The 23,126-nt window shown below is 42.8% G+C and overlaps 1 protein-coding gene across 2 annotated transcripts in view; it reads left to right on the top strand.

The window, feature by feature from the left end:
• Positions 1-23,126, top strand: part of ASTN2 (astrotactin 2) — a 600,456-nt gene that overhangs the window by 106,772 nt on the left and 470,558 nt on the right. For both annotated transcript variants that reach the window (XM_045074025.1, XM_045074024.1), the window contains exon 4: positions 20,448-20,615. In XM_045074025.1, coding sequence (XP_044929960.1) covers positions 20,448-20,615 — 168 coding nt within the window. The remainder of the gene's footprint in view (positions 1-20,447; positions 20,616-23,126) is intronic.

Here is a 23,126-nt window from a genome sequence, read left to right as displayed (position 1 = left end):
TTGTGCTTCTTTTCCTCTGCCCATCTCCACGCTGCACTAAGAACCAGGGACAGACTGACCTTTCTCTTGGACCTGCCACTCTACTCTGTCTCAAACACAGCCTTCCTTCCCACTCTGAATCCATCCGTGATGGCGCCCCAGAAACCAGCATGTGTAATCGTCTTGGAACCCCGTCCCCAATTTCCAGTCGACGCTTGTCAGCTCATTGTTTGAGACCCATAATTTGAAGAGGATTGGAGTTTTACTAAGCAACCCGAGTTCTTGAAATTATAAAGGATAGATACATTGGTAAGGTTTCGGAATGTCAAGCAGTGGGTGATAATTATTTTTTAAAGGGAATTTTTTGCCCCACCTCCCACTCATTTAAGTCTGGTTTTCAAAATCAGTATCCTTGTCTGTTGCCATAGAAGATGCTACTTGGGGAATTTCAGGGCACTTTCCTGTAATGGAAATGAGAAAGTCAAAAAAGAAACACACCAGCTAATAATATTCCTTTTTGCCCTGGGATACTGTTCATGATTATTTCTCAGAAGTGATCTTTAATTGTTTCATCTAAAGAGTATGCATCTTCTTCCCTCTGACTATCTCTTCATAGAGGTTTGTGAATTGGTTCCAGCTATTAGTCCCACTTACTAATTTCCTCTGAGCCTTGCTGGCTGAAGCACTGGGCTTGGAACAACTTTTAATTTTGTTTTTAATTAAATTTCAGTTGTTTCAAATCACTCACTTTTAATGTCATTTCTTTGCAGCCCCCAGAAGCTGTGTGTTCTTGTTTACGCACACACATAATCTGATGTGTGTGTGTCCGTGGCATGGCTAAAGACGGACTCCTGGCTGGGGTCCAGAGCAAGAGCAGGCAATTAAGAAAATAGAAATGAGTCAAGAATGAGCTTTTGTTTACATGGTTGCATCCAGAGCTAATATGTTGTTTAAACGGGAATCTGGGCTATTGTGTTTGTTTTTGCCAAACCATATTTGAACTAGGCAACGTTCCCTTGTATTCCACAAGAGGATCATCAACTTATGTAGGTAGAAATAACATAAGAATAGCTAACACTTATTGAGCTTTTATTACGTACTAGGTACTGTTTTAAATACTTTACATGTATTAGCTCATTTACATTAAAACTGAGTAATTTGAAACAACAGAAATTTAATTTACATGTATTACCTCCCACATTCCTATGAGATTATTATCTACCATTTTTATAGCTGAGAAACCCAGGCCCATTTAAGTGGATCATTACCACTTGGTTAGTTCCTGGCAGGGCCAGAGCATGAATACTGACCACCTGACTGTATTCCTGCCCTTAAGCACCATAGGAGACAACGCTGTCTATGAGGAGACAGAAGGGCTTCAGCGTCGCAATGAAATTAACAACCAAAAATGTGGAAAATTGACTAGTTCGTGGCCAAAGTCGAAATGATGTTAGTTTTATATGTGGTCTTCTATGTGACCTCTGCTAATACTCATTCCTCTTGTGTAAACCATGAGGCTACAGTGAAGGATTTGGTTTGGATTCACAAAAATTGCGCTTTGGGTCTTCAAACTGGGTTCTCTCAGATATTAAGCCCTCCAGAAAGGACAATGAAGTTTGAAAACAAAATCATATCCATATGCCAAAGTCCTCCCTATCCCCTGGGCCATCTTGCATCATTTGCTGCTGTTTGTTCCAACTGGGAACAGAACCTCACCGATCTGTGTGATCTCAGAAACTTCACATGTCTTATTTTCTTTGCAGGGGACACTATTTCGTGGATATCACCACTTTCCCTCCTCTTCTCCAATACACACACACACACACACACACACGCACAGAGTTGTGTACTCACAACACCCTGTTTCCTAACCCATGGCTCTCCTTTCTTATTTGTAGTCCTGTAAGTGTTGGTGCATTTTTTGTTTAATGCCCATTTCCAGCTCAGCGCTGAGCACTTTTTATAGCCAAGTGCTGTGGGACCATGTCTTTTTCACTCCCTGCTAGACATCCAGGACTTACGGCCAGGCCCGGGACACATACAGTCCTCGATAAACATGGGTTGAATGTACAGATAAATACATTCAGACGTCAGCATAATAACCACCCTGCTGAGAGGCTAAGTGACAGTAGACAAAGCCCATCCCCCAGAGTCTGGATATCCAGACTGTAGTCCCAGGTTTGCCATTAAGTAATTGTATGTAACTTGGGCAAGAAACACCTTTCATACCTTCAGCATCTTTGTTTGTGACGGGGGATGAGGATGATTCATAGAACATATGTGCTTACACACAGAGTATAGTATGATTGAATGCCAACGACTCTAAAAATATTTTATATTCATTAACTTACTTCTTCCGGACAGTGATCCTAGAGGAAGTGACTATTATTTTCCTCTTTCTTTTTTTCAAATGAGGAAAACTGAGTCCCAACGAGAGCAGTAGGTTTATCCAAGCTCGCACAGCTGCCGAGCAAGAGTCTGACCCCAGAAGCCTCCCTAGTTCTTGCTTGAGGACCGTGTGAGACATTGGTGGTGAAGGTGTCATAGGGCACCTTACATACTAAACAAAAACTGCCTGCCACTGAGGCTCATTTGTGAGTCTCAAGTGAGATTTGAAGCACCTTTGGAGAGTGGGTGGGGAGAGCTGTGTGGTTTCCCTCTTTTCTCTCCATGTGATAGCCTCTAAGGTCGTGTTCCTCACACAAAGCGCCATCTCTCACTTCATCTGTCCATCCCCTTAGAATGTCTCCTGATTGCCCACGAAGTCCCCAACCCTGGGGCAAGGAACAGTAATTTGAAGATGTGTTAGACATGGATTGTCTCTCAGAAAGCTCAGTCTTTTTTAAGGTGGATGAACCATCTGGCATGCCCCAAACCTGGCCACATGGTGGGGCGTGGGGGGTACTCGGTAAGCATGCGCATTAGCAGTGATACTGATGTGAGGAGAGAGGTTCAGAGGCCAGGGCATTGGGGACTGAAGGACAGACAGGTCACTTCCTGGTGAGAGGACAAGTTTGGCTTTGGCTGGGTGCTGGCAGGGTGGGTATGGTAAAGAGGACATCCAGGGTAGGGGAACAGTCTGCACAAAGCCAGGGGTGTGGGCTAGGAAGGACATGCGTGGGAGAGAGGAGTAGCCCCATCCAGTCCTCATCCAGTGCCCCTTCACAGTCCTTAGTTGCCAGGGACAAAGAAAGAAAGAACAAACACATCTTGGTCACCTCCTATGTGTTGGACTTGATACTGGAACTTTATATATATTCTATCCTTTATTCCTCCTGAACCTTCTGAGATAGTTGGTGTTAATACGGGTAGTGGTGGTGACAGTAGTAATAACAGCAGTAGTAGTAATAGTAGGAGCAGCAGCAGCATTCTTTTTTTTTTTAATTTTTAATTTTTAATTTATTTTCAGCATAACAGTATTCATTATTTTTGCACCACACCCCGTGCTCCATGCAATCCGTGCCCTCTATAATGCAAAAGTACCAGAGGAGTGAATGAGGAAAATACCAAATATGCTCTTTTTCATAGTCTGTTGGGTTATTGGCTCTTTTTTTGTGTATATCCTTCCAGAATTTTTGTGACTCCCAAACACACGCGCGCGCGCGCGCGCGCGCGCGCACACACACACACACACACATACACACACACTGAATTGCCCTTTGGATGTTTGTTGGAAACTTGAGATAAGGTCGTATATATTCTTGGCCACCTTGCTTTCCTCCTCAACCGTGGATATCACAATGTCCCTTTATATACACAAGAGTTATGTGGTAGGTACTAGTGTCCCCATTTGATACAGTAGGAACCCTTAGGCTTACAGAATCAGGTAAGGGACCTAAGTCAGCAGATAAATGTCAGGATGGGGTCCCGTGCGTGCCGGCTGGCTCCAGGACCGGGCTCCCTGAAGCACCCCCATTTCCCTCTGGGAGCAGAATGAAATAACTCATCCTTCACCTGTTCACCTGTCACATACCAGAAATGTGGATCTCAGCCATCCCAAGTCCTGCTTGAGCCTCAAGGCCTTCTTTTAGCCTTCATGTAAAATTTCATCTTTACTCTCCTTATCTTTGCCATAATTCATTGTAGGGTTTGGCTGGCAAAGGGCTCATGGTAGTGAACATTATGGTGTGGCTAAGCTGCACATCTCCTTTGTTATGTTGCTCTAGGTACCAATATTCTATATTTAGGCAGCTGTTCTCATCTGGGCCTGACAGTGAAATCTGTTCCATCAACATGACTGTGGAAGCCTCTGCATTTTGGGAAGCTTTATCCTATGTAGTCCTTTGTAGCCTCATAAAACAATTAGATTTAGGCTTAGCATTAATTTGAGTTATTGTCCAGTTTCCAGAAAATATCTTCTGGAAATGTCAAGAGGATGTATTACATGTCTTTGGAGATATTAAGTATTGAATTACAAGACTGTGTCACCTTTCCCTGCCATCTCTCTCTCTACACACTCAACATGGTCTGATTTATGTTTCAGCCGCCACCGTGAGAAGTTTAGCACTCAGAGAAATCACTAGAGATGCATATTGACAGAAGCTGAACACACACACATGCACACATCATCACACACACATGCACACACTCGCACATCCAGTAAGGAGAGGGATAGGAGGCAGCCTGCTGTTACAGACAGAGCTTGAGCCTCAGAGACAGGAAGAGGAGTTCTCCTTGAGAATCATCAACTTTCTAGCCATGCAACTGAAGACACATCCCTTTAACCTCCTTCAGCTTGAGTTTCCTTATCTATGAAATGGGGATAAAAAGAACACCTGCCCTCCAGAGCTATTTCTAGGATCAATTCGATTAGCGACAGTGGCAGCAGTAAAACTTCCCATTTGATAAGCACGTCCAATAAGTCGGGTTCCCAGGCAGTCACATTTCATATGCATGCGAAGCCTCCAGGGGAAGTAGTATTCATTCCCTCTTTGAGGAGGAAGCTGAGAAGAGAAATATTAAGCATTTACTGAGGTCACTCAAATAATAAGCGGGAAGGGTACTTGTTAATTCCAGCTTTGCCAATCCCAGGGTCTGTGCTTTTCCCACAGAATTGATTTCTAGACAGAGAGAAGAGAAGGCCAGAGAACTAGAGAGAGAGGAACACACACACACACACGCACACATGCACACTGACAGTGAGAGACGCGAAAGCAGGCAGGTGCCTGGGCCTAATTTGGTCGGTTGGCATCGAACCCACAGTGTAGTAATGAAACAGATCCGGGAGGAATTACTAATATGGTTATTCTTAGCGCCCGCAGTTGTGAGCCATCTTTGCCAAACAGCCCCTGACGTGTGTGCAGATTCTTTGGGAAAAGCAGAAAGGCATGGATGTCGTAGAAGACGGTGAACCCCAAGAGGGAGAGGCAGGGCAGATTGAGTGATAAATTTAAGCTAATGGATCTGGAAGGTCTTGGGCTACGTCTGTTCATTGGGTCGTGCAGTCAGGCGGGCCTGTCTTAGCCACACACACACAGTATGCTCGTTAGGGATTTACTGAACCTAATGTGTGCCAGACATTCTTCTCCACCGTGTCCCTTCACTTCTGACCTGCATGGTCGAGTTGTATCCCTCATTCCTGTATTCCGCAACTAACCCTGGGATATGGTGAAAATCGGATCGGTGGTGCTCCTGGGACAGGCCGTGGCTCAGCATGGGGGAAATGAGCATACTTGCTTGGACAAGAAAGGTGCTTATCATTTTTTTAATGAAACTGTTGTGTGTGTCCCAGGCAGGACTGTCATGGGCCATAGCTCCAGGAAGTACCATCCGCATACAACACAATTACTTGCAGAATTATCTGTGCTTATGTGTATGTATACACATGTATACATATATACATGATCTCGTGATTACCAGTTTTATGTACATGTATGAAATACACAAACATATAGATCTATATGGGTTAGGCATGTAATTATACGTAGAGTGCATGGTTGGCTATGTCAGTTTTGTCCCCCAGAGTAGGACAACACAGAGGCCCTACCCAGGCATGGTCCTGTCCTTAGACAACTCAAATGCATTTTCTGTAATGGTCATAGAATCTCTATGAAGTAAGTATTTCCGTTGTACAGATAAGAAAATGGAGGAGGACTTACCAAGATTAAATGATTGGTTCTTGGGTCACACAGAAGGCCTAGATTAGGATTTACACTATACCTGTTTAATCCTGTAGTCCAGCCCACTGCCTCCCATGTGAGATCTGAGCTTACTTGGGCAACCGATAGAGAGGGAAGTTTTTCAACACAGGAGGCCCCTTGGTGGTGGTTTCACTTATCCTTGGTTTCAGCTGCTCCCAGTCAACCACAGTTCAGAAGCAGATGATTCTCCTCCTGATGTATCATCAGAAGGTCAAGGGTAGCCTCACATTATCACAATGCGTGTGTCCTTCATCTCACTTCATCTCATCACATAGGCATTTTATCATCTTACATCATCACAAGAAGAAGGGTGATAGAGTAAAGTAAGATATTTAGAGACAACATTCACATAAATTATATTAAGTATATTGTTATAGTTCTATTTTATTATTATTAATCTCTCTTTTTAAAAAAGATTTTATTTATTTATTTGACAGAGAGAGAGAGATCACAAGTAGGCAGAGAGGCAGCCAGAGAGAGGAGGAAGCAGGCTCCCTGCTGAGCAGAGAGCCTGATGTGAGGCTTGATCCCAGGATCCTGAGATCATGACCTGAGCCGAAGGCAGAGGCTTAACCCACTGAGCCACCCAGGTGCCCCTATTATTAATCTCTTACTCTGTCTAGTTTATAAATTAAATTTTATCATAGGTAGGTATGTATAGGAAAAAAAACATATGTAGCATTTGGCATTACCTGTGGTCTTGTGCATTCGTAGTAGGTCTTGGAATGCTTCCTCTGTGCATAATAGGTCACTAATATATTAGCAAATCAGAGCTACAGGACCTTTGGGTTTCCGGGACAACTATCTACCACGTTCATTCAAGAGGCATTGATCTTAGATCAAAAAGAAATCCAACACTGAGATTGGTTTGATGCATGTATTCCCAATGAAGTCATGAAGAAAACTAAAAAAAAAAAAAAAAAAAAAAAAAAAAAATTCTAAATTAAAAGCAAATAGTTGCCTTCAATCTTTAGCAATTCTTTTAAAAAAAGTTAAATAACCTAGAATAAAACAAGAGGTATTTCATGAGACTTTGTTCTTTTCTTCTCCTGCCCAGCCTGCTACCAAATTGTTACATCCCGGGAGAAAAATAATTATTTGAAATTGCAATACTTCAAACCTCTTTCGTCCAGATTCAAACACCCCTAACTCAACTTTGAAGTGAGACTGTGGTGATACATAAAGACATGTGGAATTTGGTGGCAATCTGTTTTAGCCAGACTTTGATCACAATATGAAGTGGGGAAGACAGAAAACAGTAGAAACACAATTGCCTGGAGGAAATCAAGGAAACCTCCATTTGGGGAGAGAAAACAAACCTTTGATACAGCTTTGCTGGGAAGTAACTCTCTAAATACCAGTGACCTGTCCATCTCCATGCTCCTTTTTAAGGGATATTTGGTGATGAGTCCTTCCATGTTCTCTGACATGGACCTCTCAAACTTATTACCTACCATTTGACACCCCCAGTGAGGGAGAATTATTAGCCTCAAGACAACTCACTTCCTTAGGATCTATTCTCGATTATCAGTGTGGAATCCTGGGACAAACTGTGCATACGTGGGTCACCACACTTGGGCTCTGGCCGTCCCAACACCTTCCAGCTCTGTTGCCTTGGGGAAGCCAGTCCATCTCCAACCCTTACCTCACTCCCAGCTACTAGTGTCTATTCCACTAGACCCAGTGGATCTTGGGCACAACCCTTTCCTTTCTTGACCTTCAGTTTATCTCTAACTAGACCATCCACTCTCAGTGAGGACAAGAATACCTCCAAAGATTTGAAAATTGATTCTGGAGGTGAGAATCTATTGCTCTTTTTTTTTTTTTATGTACAGCAAAAACATAGTGCATACACATATACACAACATATCTGTGGATTGAGAATGATTGAAGAATAGATTGTCTAAACAGGTGATAATGAAAAAAAAAGAAAAGAAAAAAGGCTGAGATCCTCTGGAATAAAGGAAGTCAAAGTTTTGGAACCTTCTTTAAAATTAAATATATACTTAGCTTCATAAAATTATGACTTATTGTGTGATTGTTCTAAGAAAGTTCTACTTTTAACCAAGTTTCTATCTTCTTCAGAGCTTTAAAAAAAAATAGTATTTGGACAAAAAGAAAGAAGCCGACCCTCTTTAAAATAGCCAGTGGAACTTCTTCTCCGTGTTTTCTTCTCTTTGTCATTTGCATCTCATTCACATGTTTCAGCAGGATTGCATATTCATCATAATCTGGCTGCCACTCCCTCGTCCATCCAGTGATGTTCAAGTGTTTGGAACCAGGTCAGATAGCAGACTGGGCATCCATGGAATGGATGGAAATAGCTTAGCTCAGACTAGGGTTTTTATCCCGGGGTTCACGATCTTTGGGGGGGGCGGGGTGTGGGGAATCCATGGACAGAACTGTGTTTCAGCTATCAGTTCCCTTTGTAATACCATGCATTTGAAAACTCTCTTCTGAAAAGTGATCCATAGGGATCCATGACAAAAATAAAGGTTAATAAACAGAGCAAATGCTGGGATTAAGAAGTCGTTGTTGTCAAATAAAACAGAGAGTACCTTAGTTCGCAAGGGCTATTGTAGCAAAGTACTGTGACTGTGTGGTTAAACAAGAGAAATCTATTTCCTCCCAGTTCTCGAGGCTGGAAGTCTGCGATCAAGGTGTTGGCAAGGTTGGTTTCTTCTGAGGACCTCTATTCTTCCTTTGTATATGGTTATCTTCTCCCTGGGTCTTCACATGGTCTTCCTTCTGTGTTTGTATCCTAATCTCCTCTTCTTATAAGGACACCAGTCTTCTTGGATTAGGGCTTAAACCTAACAGCGCCATTTAACCCTAATTACCTCTTTAAAGAACTCACCTCCAAAGACAGTCCTACTCAGAGGCACTGGGCATTAGGACTTCCAACATACAAATTTTGGGGAGGGTGCTAATCATTCAAGGATAGGTAGATAGTACAGAGGAATAGGTTGAAGTTGATCCAAGGAAAGGGGGAAGAAAATCGCAGAAGGGATCGGAGCTTTAAGATCAGGAGATGACAACATAGGGGAAAATGACTGATGACTCTATCAGAAATAGGTGTAAGAGAACCTTCCCCCAACACCTGCCCCGTGACTCTAGATTGTTGCTGTTCTCAGGGAGTAAGAGCTCCCAGCCCTCCAGGTTGTCTCTGCCCTTGCTCACAAACACTCAAACAGCTCTTTCTAACCTCATATATTTGGAGTTTGGTCACTTGCTCCTTAAATGGCTTTTAGTCAATGGCAGGTGGTAGGATGTATTCAAAGCTCTGGGGACAGGGGAGGAAGGTGGGAGTGGGTGCCATCTTCATGGGTCTGTTGAGGGGAGGTTAGGTGAGTTCCTTCATTCTGCTTTGTCTTGGTTTTGTTTTCTATCCTGTGATTGTGAGAAGACCTTTCTCCCAGGTCTAAGCCCCTGACAGATGGGATCATCATGGGGAAACATGATGTAACATTAGGAAATAAACCTTTAATTATTTATCACATATTCCCAAAGAACAGGGGGAGGGAAGAGCTGAATTCATTTGGCCAAAAAATTCCCTGATCGTCATTTGTGATGACCATCTTTCCACCATATAACCTTTGATTTCCTCTGCTTCTCATTCACCACTGTGACCAGAGCCTTCTTTTGAAATCTTCCATCCATGGTTCTCAGAGGTCTGTCTCATGATTCGAGGTATAATGAAAGGGATTTGCAGCTGCCGTCTGGCTCGCCAGGCAATTTTGTCTGGTGATACCTCCTTCCATGGTATTTTTAGTTCTCATCTGTAGCTTTCTGTTTCTTTAGGGGCCGATATGCCTCTGGCTTTTCAGAGAACACTACGGAGTGGCCTGAGCTCTGCAGCTCACCTCTGATCTATGCTGCACAATTACAGAAGCAGGCTTATAATCAATGTAATTGAAGATCAGAGTTAATGAGGACCTCCGTGCCCAGGCAGTCCCCTGAGCAATGCTGAGCTTCAGATGCTAGATAAGGAAACGATTGGGCTGAACTGAAAATCCATTTGGCTAATTAGATGATGTATATTCCCACAAGCCAGTGGAAGAAAAATATATATATATATATTGAAAAATAAGGAAACATGACATTTTGAAGTTGAGATTTTGGCAAAGATTCATTTCAGAGTCACTGCTCTCTGGAGAGATTGATTTGAGCACAAAGAGGAATCTTAGAGCACCCAGAAAATGGGGGTCCTTTCGATCCAAAACCAAGAAAATAAAACAGGGTCCATTGGAAAACTAGAGATACATGAGACACATGGAATAATGCATTTATATTCCTTTCCTGTGTTTTTATTATCAAAGTAATGCTAGAACTTACCCATAGAGAGCCGCTTGCCCCTCTTTGGCCTTACTGAGCTTGGTCTTACTGAGCTCTGTCTCTCTGTCTCCCCTGCTCCATTCTTTGCATGGACACACTCCCCAGTCATCTTATAACCTCTACCAAACCCTAAGCACTATGGTGTTTTCAGAGTTAGATAAGACATAGTCTGCTTTCAAGTACTGTACAACCTAGATGGGAGAATAAGAAAGGGGAAATTAAAAAACAATTCATGACTTGCTTTAGATTTGCTAAATCCGATCTCCCTTCCTGGACGATGGGCACTCAGTGGACAGACACCATATTTTGTTCATCCAGAGGCTGAGACAGAAGCCAGCACATAGTGTGCCATTTTATTTGTTAAATGCATAAATCTATGGATGCATGACTAAATCTCTGATATGGCAGATACCGCTGGTAGTTGTGTGCAACACCTTGTAAGTATGAGAGAGATGAAGAGGAGCGCAAGCCAGGTCTGAAGGCGAGGCTGAAGGGGCAAATGCCACCTTAACTTTTGCCAAGTGTATTGTTCTCCTTTGTCTCCTTCCAGATGTAGCTTAAAAGCCAAATACTCTTTAGCGATTCCTCTCTGACACCTTTTTCCTTCTGCTTAGATGCAGAGATGCCCGTCCTTGTCATGCGGTGTACCCAGCACTCTAGGTTGTATTGTGTCTATCTGTGCACACATTTGATCTCCCTTGTTAGTCTGTAATTTTCTTGATGGATTCATTAATCATTCTCTGTGCCTGTTTCTTATACAAGGAGGGGCTTGATAAATGTTGGTTAAATGAACATGCGGGGATTAAGTCTTGACAATTACATTTTGTGAAGTTGCTTCCTCTCACTATCTGATGTGGTATCATCTCCCTGCCACATGTCCTTGCCCCTTCACACTGAGTCCCTCTAACATCCCTACTTTGGTAATCCACATCGCAAGCCCATGGGCTGAATGAGAGCTCAGGGGCTCTGAATGTCAATTCAAGTTTTTGTTTGGGACTGGGGAGACACTGAAGAGCTAATCTTGTATGCTGGCTCTTGCTGGATAAAAACAAAAAGTCAAAGCAAAGAAACAGAAAACGCTGGGGTCAGCATGAAGGCATTCCTGCCTCACGATCCCGTGGTTAGTTGAAATCCCTTCTAGTCAAGCACAGAACTCTGATTTCATTAAAACCACTCATGGAAACTAATGAGAACCAAAACACTTCAGTCCAAAGCCTATGGGATCATTAATTCATTCAACAGACATTCTCTAAACTCCTAATATGTGCCGGGCACTTTACCCAGGGCCGGACTGATAAGGACTAATGAATGAGTCATGACCTCTTCCCTGTAGGAAAGCACTATCTATCAGAGAAAGCAAAAAACCCCACACTAAAGATACACCCTAATTGGGGATGCACAGACTATCAGAAAAGAAGCAATACCACCACTGAGGGCAGCTCTGCCTGATACCCAACCAGAGCCCCAGCTCTCAAGACAGCCTGGAATAATGGACAGGTCCCATCTTGGGATGCTGAAAAATCTAGAGTCAGTTTCTACTTTAGCCACTTACTAGTTGTAAATTTGGTTAATTCAGTTTCTCTCTGAACTTCATGTTGTCCTTTTCTAAAATGGGGGAAACACCTACCCCATAAGGCTGTTATAAGAATTAAACGAACAGGATTTGTAACACATTCATCCCAGGGTCTGGAACAGAGAGGGTGTTCAAGGGGTGGTAACTCCCTTCTGCCATTAAACCAACAGTTAGCTTGGTAGACTACCTTTTTAAAAGCAGTTGATGATAACTTACTTTTGAGTCACTCCCTTTTATTTCATTTATTTATTTTTAAGATTTTATGTATTTATTTGACGGACAGAGATCACAAGTAGACAGAGAGAGAGAGGAGGAAGCTGGTTCCCTGCCGAGCAGAGAGCCCGATGCAGGCGGGGTTTGATCTTAGGACGCTGGGATCATGACCTGAGCTGAAAACAGAGGTGTTAACCCACTGAGCCACCCAGGTGCCCTGAGTTACTCCCTTAAAAAAAAAAATATGTATTTCTTTGAGGGGGGCATGCGTAGAAGCAGGGGGAGGAACTAAGGGAGATGGGGAGAGAGCAAATCTTAACCAGGGTCTATGTCCAGCATGGAGCCCAACTTGGGGCTCAAACTCACAACTCTGAGACCATGACCTGAGCTGAAATCAAGAGCTGGATGCCTAACCGATTGAGCCACCCAGGTGCCCTGAGTCACTCTGTTTTACAGAGATGCTTTTCTCATGTTTAAGAGAGATCTGTTAACCAGTATTGAATTCAGTGCTCTGTAAGTTTGTAAGAAATCCAAATAATAACTAAAATAGCTCCTGTTAGTTGAGATTTCAAAATGTGTTGGTGAATGTCACATACTATAGTGGATGGCATCGCGCTGGGTCCAAATCTCTCATTAGAACGTAGGCACTTTTTCTCCAGCTTCCAGGAATGTTGGTGGTCAACCACTGGCTCTGCATCTTTCTGGGAGAAATGTCCTTCATTGAAAAAGACCACTTCACCTAAGCACATGACCCTTCCCCAGGGATAGCCCACAGCCTATGCCTGGCTAATATGGGGGTACAAAGGCCTGACACTTTGTCTTGATTCAGGACAACTCTGAAGGACCATCCCAGGTCCAGAACTTCCCCTGGGGTCAGCTAAGGGCTTTGCTCAAACTGCATGGTGATTCGCTCTCCCTCTGCTCAGTTCCTCTTTGTTCCTTACCAGGCAGTCCCAGCAAACCTCCCAAATGCCAGTCTCTGCCTTTGAGTGTCATTTCTGGTAAACCTGACTTAGACACGTGCATCGTCTCATTTAATCTTTATATCAGCCCTACGAAGGAAAAGTCCGTAACCATGTGTTTCACGGGAGATGACTGAGGATGGTCCAGGTTTACAGAGCTTGTGAGTAGCAGAAGGAAGATCTGAACACATGTCTTGCAGACTCTCTTCTCTGCATCACTGCACTGCGTAGCTTTCCTGAAGTAGTGGGATTAGCCAAACTCAGCCCTGGGACACAATTCAATATCCATCCCTCAGTCTTTAGTGAGAATAAATACAAGAATTATCCATTTAAACAGCATGACTGTGCTTTTTAAAAGAAAAATCTGTGGTTGATACTGATGTGCGGTGCCTTGCACAGGGACCCATGTGACATGTTTCTGCTTGGGCTTAGTTCCAGAGGGGAAAATATGGCTTTGCAGATAGATTTGCATATCTTCCCTTGCCAGAAATTTGAAATATGGAATCCAGCAGACTTCTTCTTCTTTTTTCCTTTTTATTTGCTTTAGTTGCCAAAGATTTTAAGGCCAACTTCAAATGTGGTCATTTCCTCATCTCTGAGCTTGATGCTATCAATCCCTTATGCTTTTCACATCGAGTCCTCTTTCTTCCCCACCAAAAGTCATATTGTCCACTGTGCTTCAACTGGGGAACTCTTTCTATGAAATGATAGAAATCTCATCATCTGTGTGAGTTAGGGAAGGTAATGTTGCCTGCCATGCCCTTACCCTTTCTGGGAATCTGAGGTCCTCAGGGCATTCAGGTAGGGTCTGACATGGTCCTACCTCCCTGGCCATTGCCCATTAGACCACATCTAGTCACCAAGGCCAACAAGAGTCCAGCCATTGGTCAGCCAGCAAGGTCTCTTGTGACCTGACAGAGAGGCTGCTGTCAAACCCATATGATGCTCTGTAGCTGAGTTCCTCTTAAATTGCATACAAGGAAAGATTTTATTGGTTGATAGTGAAGTAGAGAGAAGCAAATGCAGGGAGAGAAGCTGAGTCATGTTATTTGTGAAACAAATTTTTTTTAAGATTTTATTTATTTATTTGACAGAGAGAGAGAGAGATCACAAGTACACAGAGAGGCAGGCAGAGGGAGAGGGGATGATGTAGGCTCCCTGCCAAGCAGAGAGCCTGATTTGGGGCTCGATCCCAGGACCCTGAGACCATGACCTGAGCCAAAGGCAGAGGCTTAACCCACGGAGCCACCCAGGTGCCCCTTTGTGAAACAATTTAAGGTCTCCTGCTGGTGAGGTCTGTAGATCTGCCATAAATCTAGAACTACTCTCCAAGTCCAGCATTGTGGAGCTTGGTCCTAACTGAACTTTTTGTTTTTTCTTTACCCCTGGGAAATTTGACTTTTACTATATTTAATGTACATTTTCTCTGTTTTTATTATTTGTTTCATTTATTAAGTTTTTAAAACTTCAATTTCAGTATAGTTAACATACGCTGTTATATTAGTTTCGGGTGCACAGTATGATGACTCAACAATTCTGTACGTTTCTCGGTACTCATCATAAGTGTATTTCTAATCCCCTTCACCTGTTTCACCCACCCCCCCACCACTTCCCTTCTGGTGTCCATCAGTTTGTTCTCCGTAGTTAAGAGTCTGTTTCTTGGCCTCTCTCTCTTTTTTCTTTGATTGATTGCTTTCTTTCTTAAATTTTGCATATTAGTGAAATCATATGGTGTTTGTCTTTAACTTACTTCACTTAACTTAATACTCTGTAGCTCCATCTGTATTGTTGCAAATGGCAAGATTTCACTTTTTTTAATGGCTGAGTAATATCCCACTGTATATGTGTGTGCATATATATGTATATATACATGTACATACATATACACATACATACATACACACACCATATCTTCTTAATCCATTCATCCATTGATGGAGCCTCGGGCTGCTTCCATAGTTCGACTGTTGTAAATTATGTTGGAATAAATATCAGGTGCACATATTTCTTTAAATTAGGGTTCTTATATTCTTTGGGTAAATACCCAATAGTGAGATTGTTGAATCATAAGGTAATTCTAGTTAATCTTTTTGAGGAACGTCCACTCTGTTTTCCAGAGTGGCTGTACCAGTTTGCATTCCCACCAAAAGCGTAAGAGGGGTAACTTTTCTCCATGTCCTTGCCAACACTTGTTGTTTCTTGTGTTTTTGATTCTCGCCATTCTGACAGGTGTGAAGTGATATCTCATTGTGGTTTTGATTTGCATTTCTCTGATGATGAGTGATGTCGAGCATCTTTTCATGTGCCCGTTGGCCATCTGTATGTCTTCTTTGAAAAAAATGTCTGTTCCTGTCTTCTGCCTGCTTTTCAATTGGATTATTCATTTTGGGGGTATTGAGTTTAATAAATTTTTTATATATTTTAGATACTAACCCTTTATCAGTTATGTCATTTGCCAATATCTTCTCCCACTCAGTAGGTTACTTTTTAGTTTTGTTGATTATTTCCTTTGTTGTGAAGAAACTTTTTATTTTGATATAGTCCCAAAAGTTTATTTTTGCTTTTTTCCGCTAGAAAGAAGTTATAGCCAGTATCAGAGAAATTACTACCTGTGCTCTCTTCTAGGATTTTTGTGGTTTCAGGTTTCACATTTAGTTAGGTCTTCAATCCAACTTGAGTTTAATTTTGTGTATGGTTTAAGAAAGAGGTCCAGTTTCATTCTTTGCATGTAGGTGCCCAGTTTTCCCAACACCATTTAAAGAGACTTGTCTTTCCCATTTTATGTTCTTTCCTCCAGCACTGAAGATTAATTTGTATATACTTGTGGCTTTATTTCTGAGTTTTCTATTCTGTTCTATTGATCCACCTGTCTATTTTTGTGCCAATACCATACTGTTTTGATTACTATAGCTTTTTTTTCCATTTATTTATTTTCAGCATAACAGTATCATTATTTTTTCACCACACCCAGTGCTCCATGCAATCCGTGCCCTCTATAATACCCACCACCTGGTACCCCGACCTCCCACCCCCCTGCAACTTCAGACCCCTCAGATTGTTTTTCAGAGTCCATAGTCTCTCATGATTCACCTCCCCTTCCAATTTACCCCAACCCCCTTTAATATAACTTGAAGTCTGGAATTGTGATGCCTCCAGTTTTGTAATTCTTTTTCAAGATTGCTTTGGCTACTCACAGTCTTTTGTAGTCCCATAAAAATTTTAGGATTGTTTGTTCTAGTAGTGTGAAAAATGCTATTGGTGTTTTGATAGGGATTACATTAAATCTGTATATTGCTTTGGGTAGTATAGATATTTTAACATTTGTTCTTCCAACACATGAGCATGGAGAATCTTTCCATTTCTTTGTATCTTCTTGAATTTCTTTCATCAGTGTTTTATAGTTTTCAGAGTACAGGTCTTTTTAAAAATTATTTATTTTTTATTTCTTCTCTGTGTTCCAGAATTCATTGTTTATGCACCACACCCAGTGTTCCATGCAATATGTACCGTCCATAATACCCACCACCAGGCTCACCCAACCCCCCAAACCCCTCCAAAACCCTCAGTTTGTTTCTCAGAGTCCACAATCTCTCATAGTTCATCTCCCCCTTCCAATTTCCCCCAACTCTCTTCTCCTCTCCATCTCCCCATGTCCTCCATGTTATTCCTTACGCTCCAAAAATAAGTGAAACCATATGATAATTGGCTCTCTCTGCTTGACTTATTTCACTCAGCACACTCTCTACTGGTCCCGTCCATGAATACCCAAAGTTGGGTATTCATCCTTTCTGATGGAGGCATAATACTCCATTGTATATATGGACCATATCTTCTTTATCCATTCATCCAGTGAAGGGCATCTTGGTTCTTTCCACAGTTTGTCGACTGTGGCCATTACTGCTATGAACATTGGGGTACAGATGGCCCTTCTTTTCACTATATCAGTATCTTTGGGGTAAATACCCAGCAGTGCAATTGCAGGGTCATAGGGAAGCTCTATTTTTAATTTCTTAAGGCATTTCCACACTGTTTTCCAAAGTGGCTGCACCAACTTGCATTCCCACCAACAGTGTATGAGGGTTCCCCTTTCTCCACATCCTCTCCAACACATGTTGTTTACTATCTTGTTAATTTTGGCCATTCTAACTGGTGTAAGGTGGTATCTCAGTGTGGTTTTGATTTGAATATCCCTGATGGCTAATGATGATGAACATTTTTTCATGTGTCTGTTAGCCATTTGCATGTCCTCTTTGGGGGAAGTGTCTGTTCAGGTCTTCTGCCCATTTTTTGACATGATTATCTGTTTTGTGTGTTTTGAGTTTGAGGAGTTCTTTATAAATCTTGGATATCACCCCTTTGTATTGTCATTTGCAAATATCCTCTCCCATACTGTGGGTTGCCTCTTTGATTTGTTGACTGTTTCCTTTGTGTGCAGAAGCTTTTGATCTTGATGAAGTCCCAAAAGTTCATTTTCACTTTTGTTTCTTTTGCCTTTGGAGACATATCTTGAAAGAAGTTGCTGTGGCCAATGTCGAAGAGGTTACTGCCTATGTTCTCCTCTAGGATTCTGATTTTAAGCTTTACTACAAAACTGTGATCACCAAGACAGCATGATACTGGCACAAAAACAGACACATAGACCAGTGGAACAGAGTAGACAGCCCAGATATGGACCCTCAACTATATGGTCAAATCATCTTTGACAGAGTACAGGTCTTTCAACTCTTTTTGGTTAAGTTTATTTCTGGTATTTTATAGGGTTTGGTGCAATTGTAAATGGAATTGTTTTCTTAGTTTCCCTTTCTGCTGCTTCATTATTAGTGTATAGGAATGGGACATATTTCTGTATATTGATTTTGTATCCTGTGACTTTACTGAATTCATTTATCAGTTCTGGTAGTTTTAGTGGTGTCTTTCGCATTTTCTATATAGAGCATCACGTCATCTGTAAATAGCAGAAGTCTTACTTCTTCTTTATCAGTTTGGATGCCTTTTTATTCATTTTGTTGTCTAACAGTTGTGGGCTACCGTTGTGTATTACTGCATTCACACACTCACCATTCATACCTAGTATGCAGCCACCCTGCAGAGGCTTCTGTTCCTTGCCCTCAAAGTGTGTGTGTGTGTGTAATGTTATCCATATATGTATGCATGTGTGTGTTCATGTATGTATATATGTGTGTATAGATGTATATGTATGTGTATACATATATGTGTATGTTCAAGGGAATATTTTAGAGTGTAGATTGCAAGGCAGGGTTTTTGACTTATACAAGTTGTTGTTTTTTTTTCTTTTAATATCTCTTTATTTTTTTTTAAAGATTTTATTTATTTATCAGAGAGAGAGGGGGAGAGAGCGAGCACAGGCAGACAGAATGGCAGGCAGAGGCAGAGGGAGAAGCAGGCTCCCTGCTGAGCAAGGAGCCCGATGTGGGACTCCATCCCAGGACGCTGGGATCATGACCTGAGCCGAAGGCAGCTGCTTAACCAACTGAGCCACCCAGGCGTCCCTCTCTTTATTTTTTTAAGAGCCAGGGTGTGTAAGCAAGCAGGGGAAGGGGTAGAGGGAGACGTAGAGAGAGAGAATCCTAAAGCAGGTTCTCTGCTGAGCTGGGAGCCTGACACGGGGTTCAATCCCAAGACCCTGAGATCATGACCTGAGCTGAAATCAAGAGTTGGCTGCCTAACCGACTGAGCCCCCCAGATGCCCCTGACTTACACAAATTTAAGAACAAATTTAAGTCATTATATCAAATTGCTTGATTACAATCAAAGTCTGAATTTGCAGCCTCTCTTAAAGAAAACTGATGTTCTTGTACCGCTGGCTTTTAGATCCGTTTGACAAGAGCTGGCTGGAGCCGGCCCACAGCCATTCCCAGTTTGAGAGAACCTGCAGTGCCAGGTCACCCCAAACTCCATCATTCCCCAACATTAAGGCATTTTCTATGGCACAAGTGCAGCTTTTTTTCTTAGAGGCGCTATGAATTTCCTTGACTTTCTCTCTAATAGAATAAAAAACAAAATCTAGGCCAGGAGGCCAAGAAGCTGCTCAGCTATTCTCTCCCATTAATAATCACACATTCGGCCCCTGTGGGCATTAATGACCCCTGTTATGGATGGTGGGGGTGGAGGGGAGAGTATGCCTGGGTAATAGAGATATTAGCACATTTTTTTTTTCTTTTACGTTTTAATGTTTAGGGGCACCTGGGTGACTTAGTTGTTAAGCATCTGCCTTTGGCTCAGGTTGTGATCCCAGGATCCTGGGCTTGAGCCCCACATCAGCTCCCTGCTCAGCAGGAAGCCTGCTCCTCCCTCTACCACTCTCCCTGCTCGTCCTGTTCTTGCTGTTACTCTGTCAAAGAACTAAATAAAATCTTTTTTAAAAATTTCTTTTGGGGCGCCTGGGTGGCTCAGTCATTAGACGTCTGCCCTCGGCTCAGGTCATGATCCCAGGGGCCTGGGATCGAGCCCCACTCTGGGCTTCTTGCTCAGCAGGGAGCCTCCTGTCCCTCTCCCATCCCCCCTGCTTGTGTTCCTGCTCTTGCTGTCACTCCGTCAAATAAATTTTTTAAAAAATCTTTTATTTTTTAGATTAAATTTATTGATTTTCAGCATAACAGTATTCATTATTTTTGTACCACACCCAGTGCTCCATGCAATCCGTGCCCTCTGTAATACCCACCACCTGGTACCCCGACCTCCCACCCCCCGCCACTTCAAACCCCTCAGATTGTTTTTCAGAGCCCATAGTCAAAAATTTTTTTTTTAATTTTTAAGCATTCTTTACTAAAACAAGTCAGGCCTCGGCTAAGCATAACATTTTATCTATAATAATTTATTCCATTTTTACAACAATGAGGTGGGTTCCATTGATGTTCCTATTTACAGATGATGTCACCAAGACCCAGAAGTATTGAGTGGCTCACACAGAGTCAATGGCAGATAAGGGTGGATAGTGGATTTGAACCCAAGTCTCTGTCAGTCCTAAGGGCCCAACTTCTTTCCACTAGGCTGAACTGTCTCTGTGTATGATTTGTCTCTTTCTCTCCTGGCTGCCAATACCATGACAGGAATATTGTAAAAATGCTTTGTCAGTGTGGGTAGACAAATGAGAATAGGGGACCTGGGATGGGGGATCGCTTGCATGCACCTGCCCGTTTTCCCAGCCTGCACATCAGCAGCAAGATACATCTGCATCCTCCAGTCGAGGAGAAAGTAGCTGTCTTTCTCTCTGTTCACCCACAGGGAGCAGCTTTGTGGTGAGTGAAGGGAGCTACCTGGATGTCTCAGACTGGTTAAACCCGGCCAAGCTGTCCCTGTATTACCAGATCAACGCCACCTCCCCATGGGTGAGAGACCTCTGCGGACAGAGGACGACAGATGCCTGTGAGCAGCTCTGCGACCCAGAAACTGGTGAGTCATGGCTTAGGCTGGAGGGAGAGAGGAGCCAGGCTGCAAGATGGCTTGCACACCTTGTACCTGAAGAATCACGGCTTCTGAGCCATGGATGAGGGGTTTTACCTGAAGGCCCATCAGTTCCATAGGCAGTTAAATTCTGTGCTGCCATCACTGGGCCAGGGAGAAAGTTCTACAGAACCACAGGATCCCAGAAGTAGAAAGGACCACAGAGAGCATCTGGTCTGGTTTTAGCAATGCAAGGTATCTGAACATCCTCAGCATCCCTGAGCTCAGATCCTATCCACCTCTTACTAGCTAGATGTCCTTTGGTATTTTTTCCAGCTTTACTGAGATATAAGTGACATAGAGCATTCTGTAAGTTTAAGGTGTGTGCTGTGATGATTTAATACATGTATATACTGTATAATGATTACCGTCTTAAGATTTATTGACACCCCCATCATTTCATATACCATTTTTTAAATAGTGAGAATGTTTAAGATCTACCCTCTTAACAACTTTCAAGCACATAAAACAGAATTGTTAATTGTTTACTGTGTTGTACATAAGATCCCCAGGACTTACTCCCCTTGAATGGGAGGTGTTGGTCATAGAGTACACACTAGCTGGGTGTTCTTCAGAAAGACACTTCCTGTGAGTACCAGAGAGTGAAAAATAGCATCTAACTCACAAGGCTGTTATTAGGATTAAGTGAGATCATGTGTGGAAAGCCCCTAGTATATTTATTTACTTTGCCAGGTATATATTGAGTAGGCAGATACTTGCCTTGGCATTGAGGATATAGCAGTGGACAAAACAGGCATAATCTATGCCCTGATTGAGTTTATATTCTAAGGAGACATTCAATCTGCACTGTCTAACAGGGATAGCCAGTAGCCGCAGATGGCTATTTAAATTTAAATTAAGTAGAATTAAATTAATTCAGCATTCACTTCCCCAGTCACATTAGCCATCTATCAAGTGCTGTGTAACTCCCTGTGACCAACGGCTACCTGCTGGACAACTCAGATGTAGAACATCCCCAGCCCTGCTGAAAGTTCTGTTGGACAGTGCTGCAACAGACAAACGGGAAAGTATATGTACTCTGTCAGGTGATGGTGCAGCATAGGGGATGCTGAGGTGGGAGTGGGAGTGGAGCCATGGTTACATGCACTGGTCAGGGGAGGCTTCTCCCTTGACATTTGAGTCGGGACACCTCGAGGCTAAGATGGAGGAAGCCATCGTGACTATGGGGGGGGGATTCTAGGCGGAGCCAATGACAAGGGTCAGCATGTTGTAGCAGGAGTTCAGGAGGGTGCCTTTGGTTCAACAGGAAGAAGAGTGTGGTTGGATGGAGCTGAGAGGGGAGAGGAGTGGAGGCAAATAGGAAAAGCAGAAGATTGCCTGGGGGTGGCTGCAGGGAGTTATCTAGGCTGACAAGAACTTAGGATTCACTCTGAGTGTGATAGGATGTCATTGGAGGATTCTGAGCTTAAGGAGTGACATCATGTGGCCTGCATTTTAACAGAACTACTCTGGTTGGTGCATGACAAATTGACTACACATTCAAAGGTGCTATTTTATCCCAGTGTAGGCAGGAGTGGGCAATGGCTTGACCGAAAGAGTTAAGCGGGGAAGATGGTCAAATTCAGGACATGTTCAGAGGATAGATATGACAGGGCTTGTTATTGGATATGAAAGGTGAGAAGTAGAGAGGGGTCAGAAATGATTCCAGATGATTCATTCTGGAAGTGCATGAATGGACATCTCTTCCATTGAGTCAGAGGATGCCGTAAGAGGGCCAGGATTGAGGTGTGGGGGATGAAGGGTACCATTTGGGATGTGAGTTCAAGATGACAACTAAACATCAAGTAGAGATAGAAAATAGACACCGGGGTCCAAAAGTCCAATTCAAAGAAGTTTTAGCTGGAGGTAGAAATATGTGAGTCAACAGCATAGACTTGGTATTTAAACTCAGAAGACACTCTCTTATTTATAGTAAATGCTTAGAAAATGGACCATCTCTTCTTCATCCTTGTTCGGTAAATGGTGGCTGGCTACTAATGTCTACGAATAGGGAAATAGGAGTTGGAAGAGAGTTGTCAAGGTACCAGAACAAGTTAGAAATAAACTGTTCTTGCTCCCAGTCCTGCGCTCCTCCTTACAACTTACATTGCTATAGTCTCTCTGGAACTTCATCCCTTTCTTCATTAACAAGAGTCTGGCCATCTTGCCTGGAAAATCCATTGCACATTGCCCATGGGTGGGCTCCCAGTGTCCCAGGTCAAGGGTGTGCTCCCTCTCCCCTAGCTCTCCTGCACTTCTTCATGGGGCAACAGTTTAGGAGTGAAGACAGGGCTTCTCCAGGCTAACTCTTGAGTCCCTGCAGAGCTAGGCAAGGATTTGGCTTTCTAACCACCATCCCCTCTTATCTTTTAGTTGGGAGCCTGTTTAGACACATTTCTGCAGCCTTTTCATAGGCCTATTGGGGAAGCCATTTGGAAAAAGCAATGTAGCTCTAGTGTA

Source organism: Mustela putorius, unplaced genomic scaffold (assembly GCF_011764305.1).
Source record: "Mustela putorius furo isolate JIRA1106 unplaced genomic scaffold, ASM1176430v1.1 tig00537301_pilon_pilon_pilon, whole genome shotgun sequence".
Taxonomy (NCBI): Eukaryota; Metazoa; Chordata; class Mammalia; order Carnivora; family Mustelidae; genus Mustela; species Mustela putorius.
The sequence above is the reverse complement of the archived record's forward strand: the minus strand, read 5'-3'. Positions and strand labels throughout refer to the sequence as shown.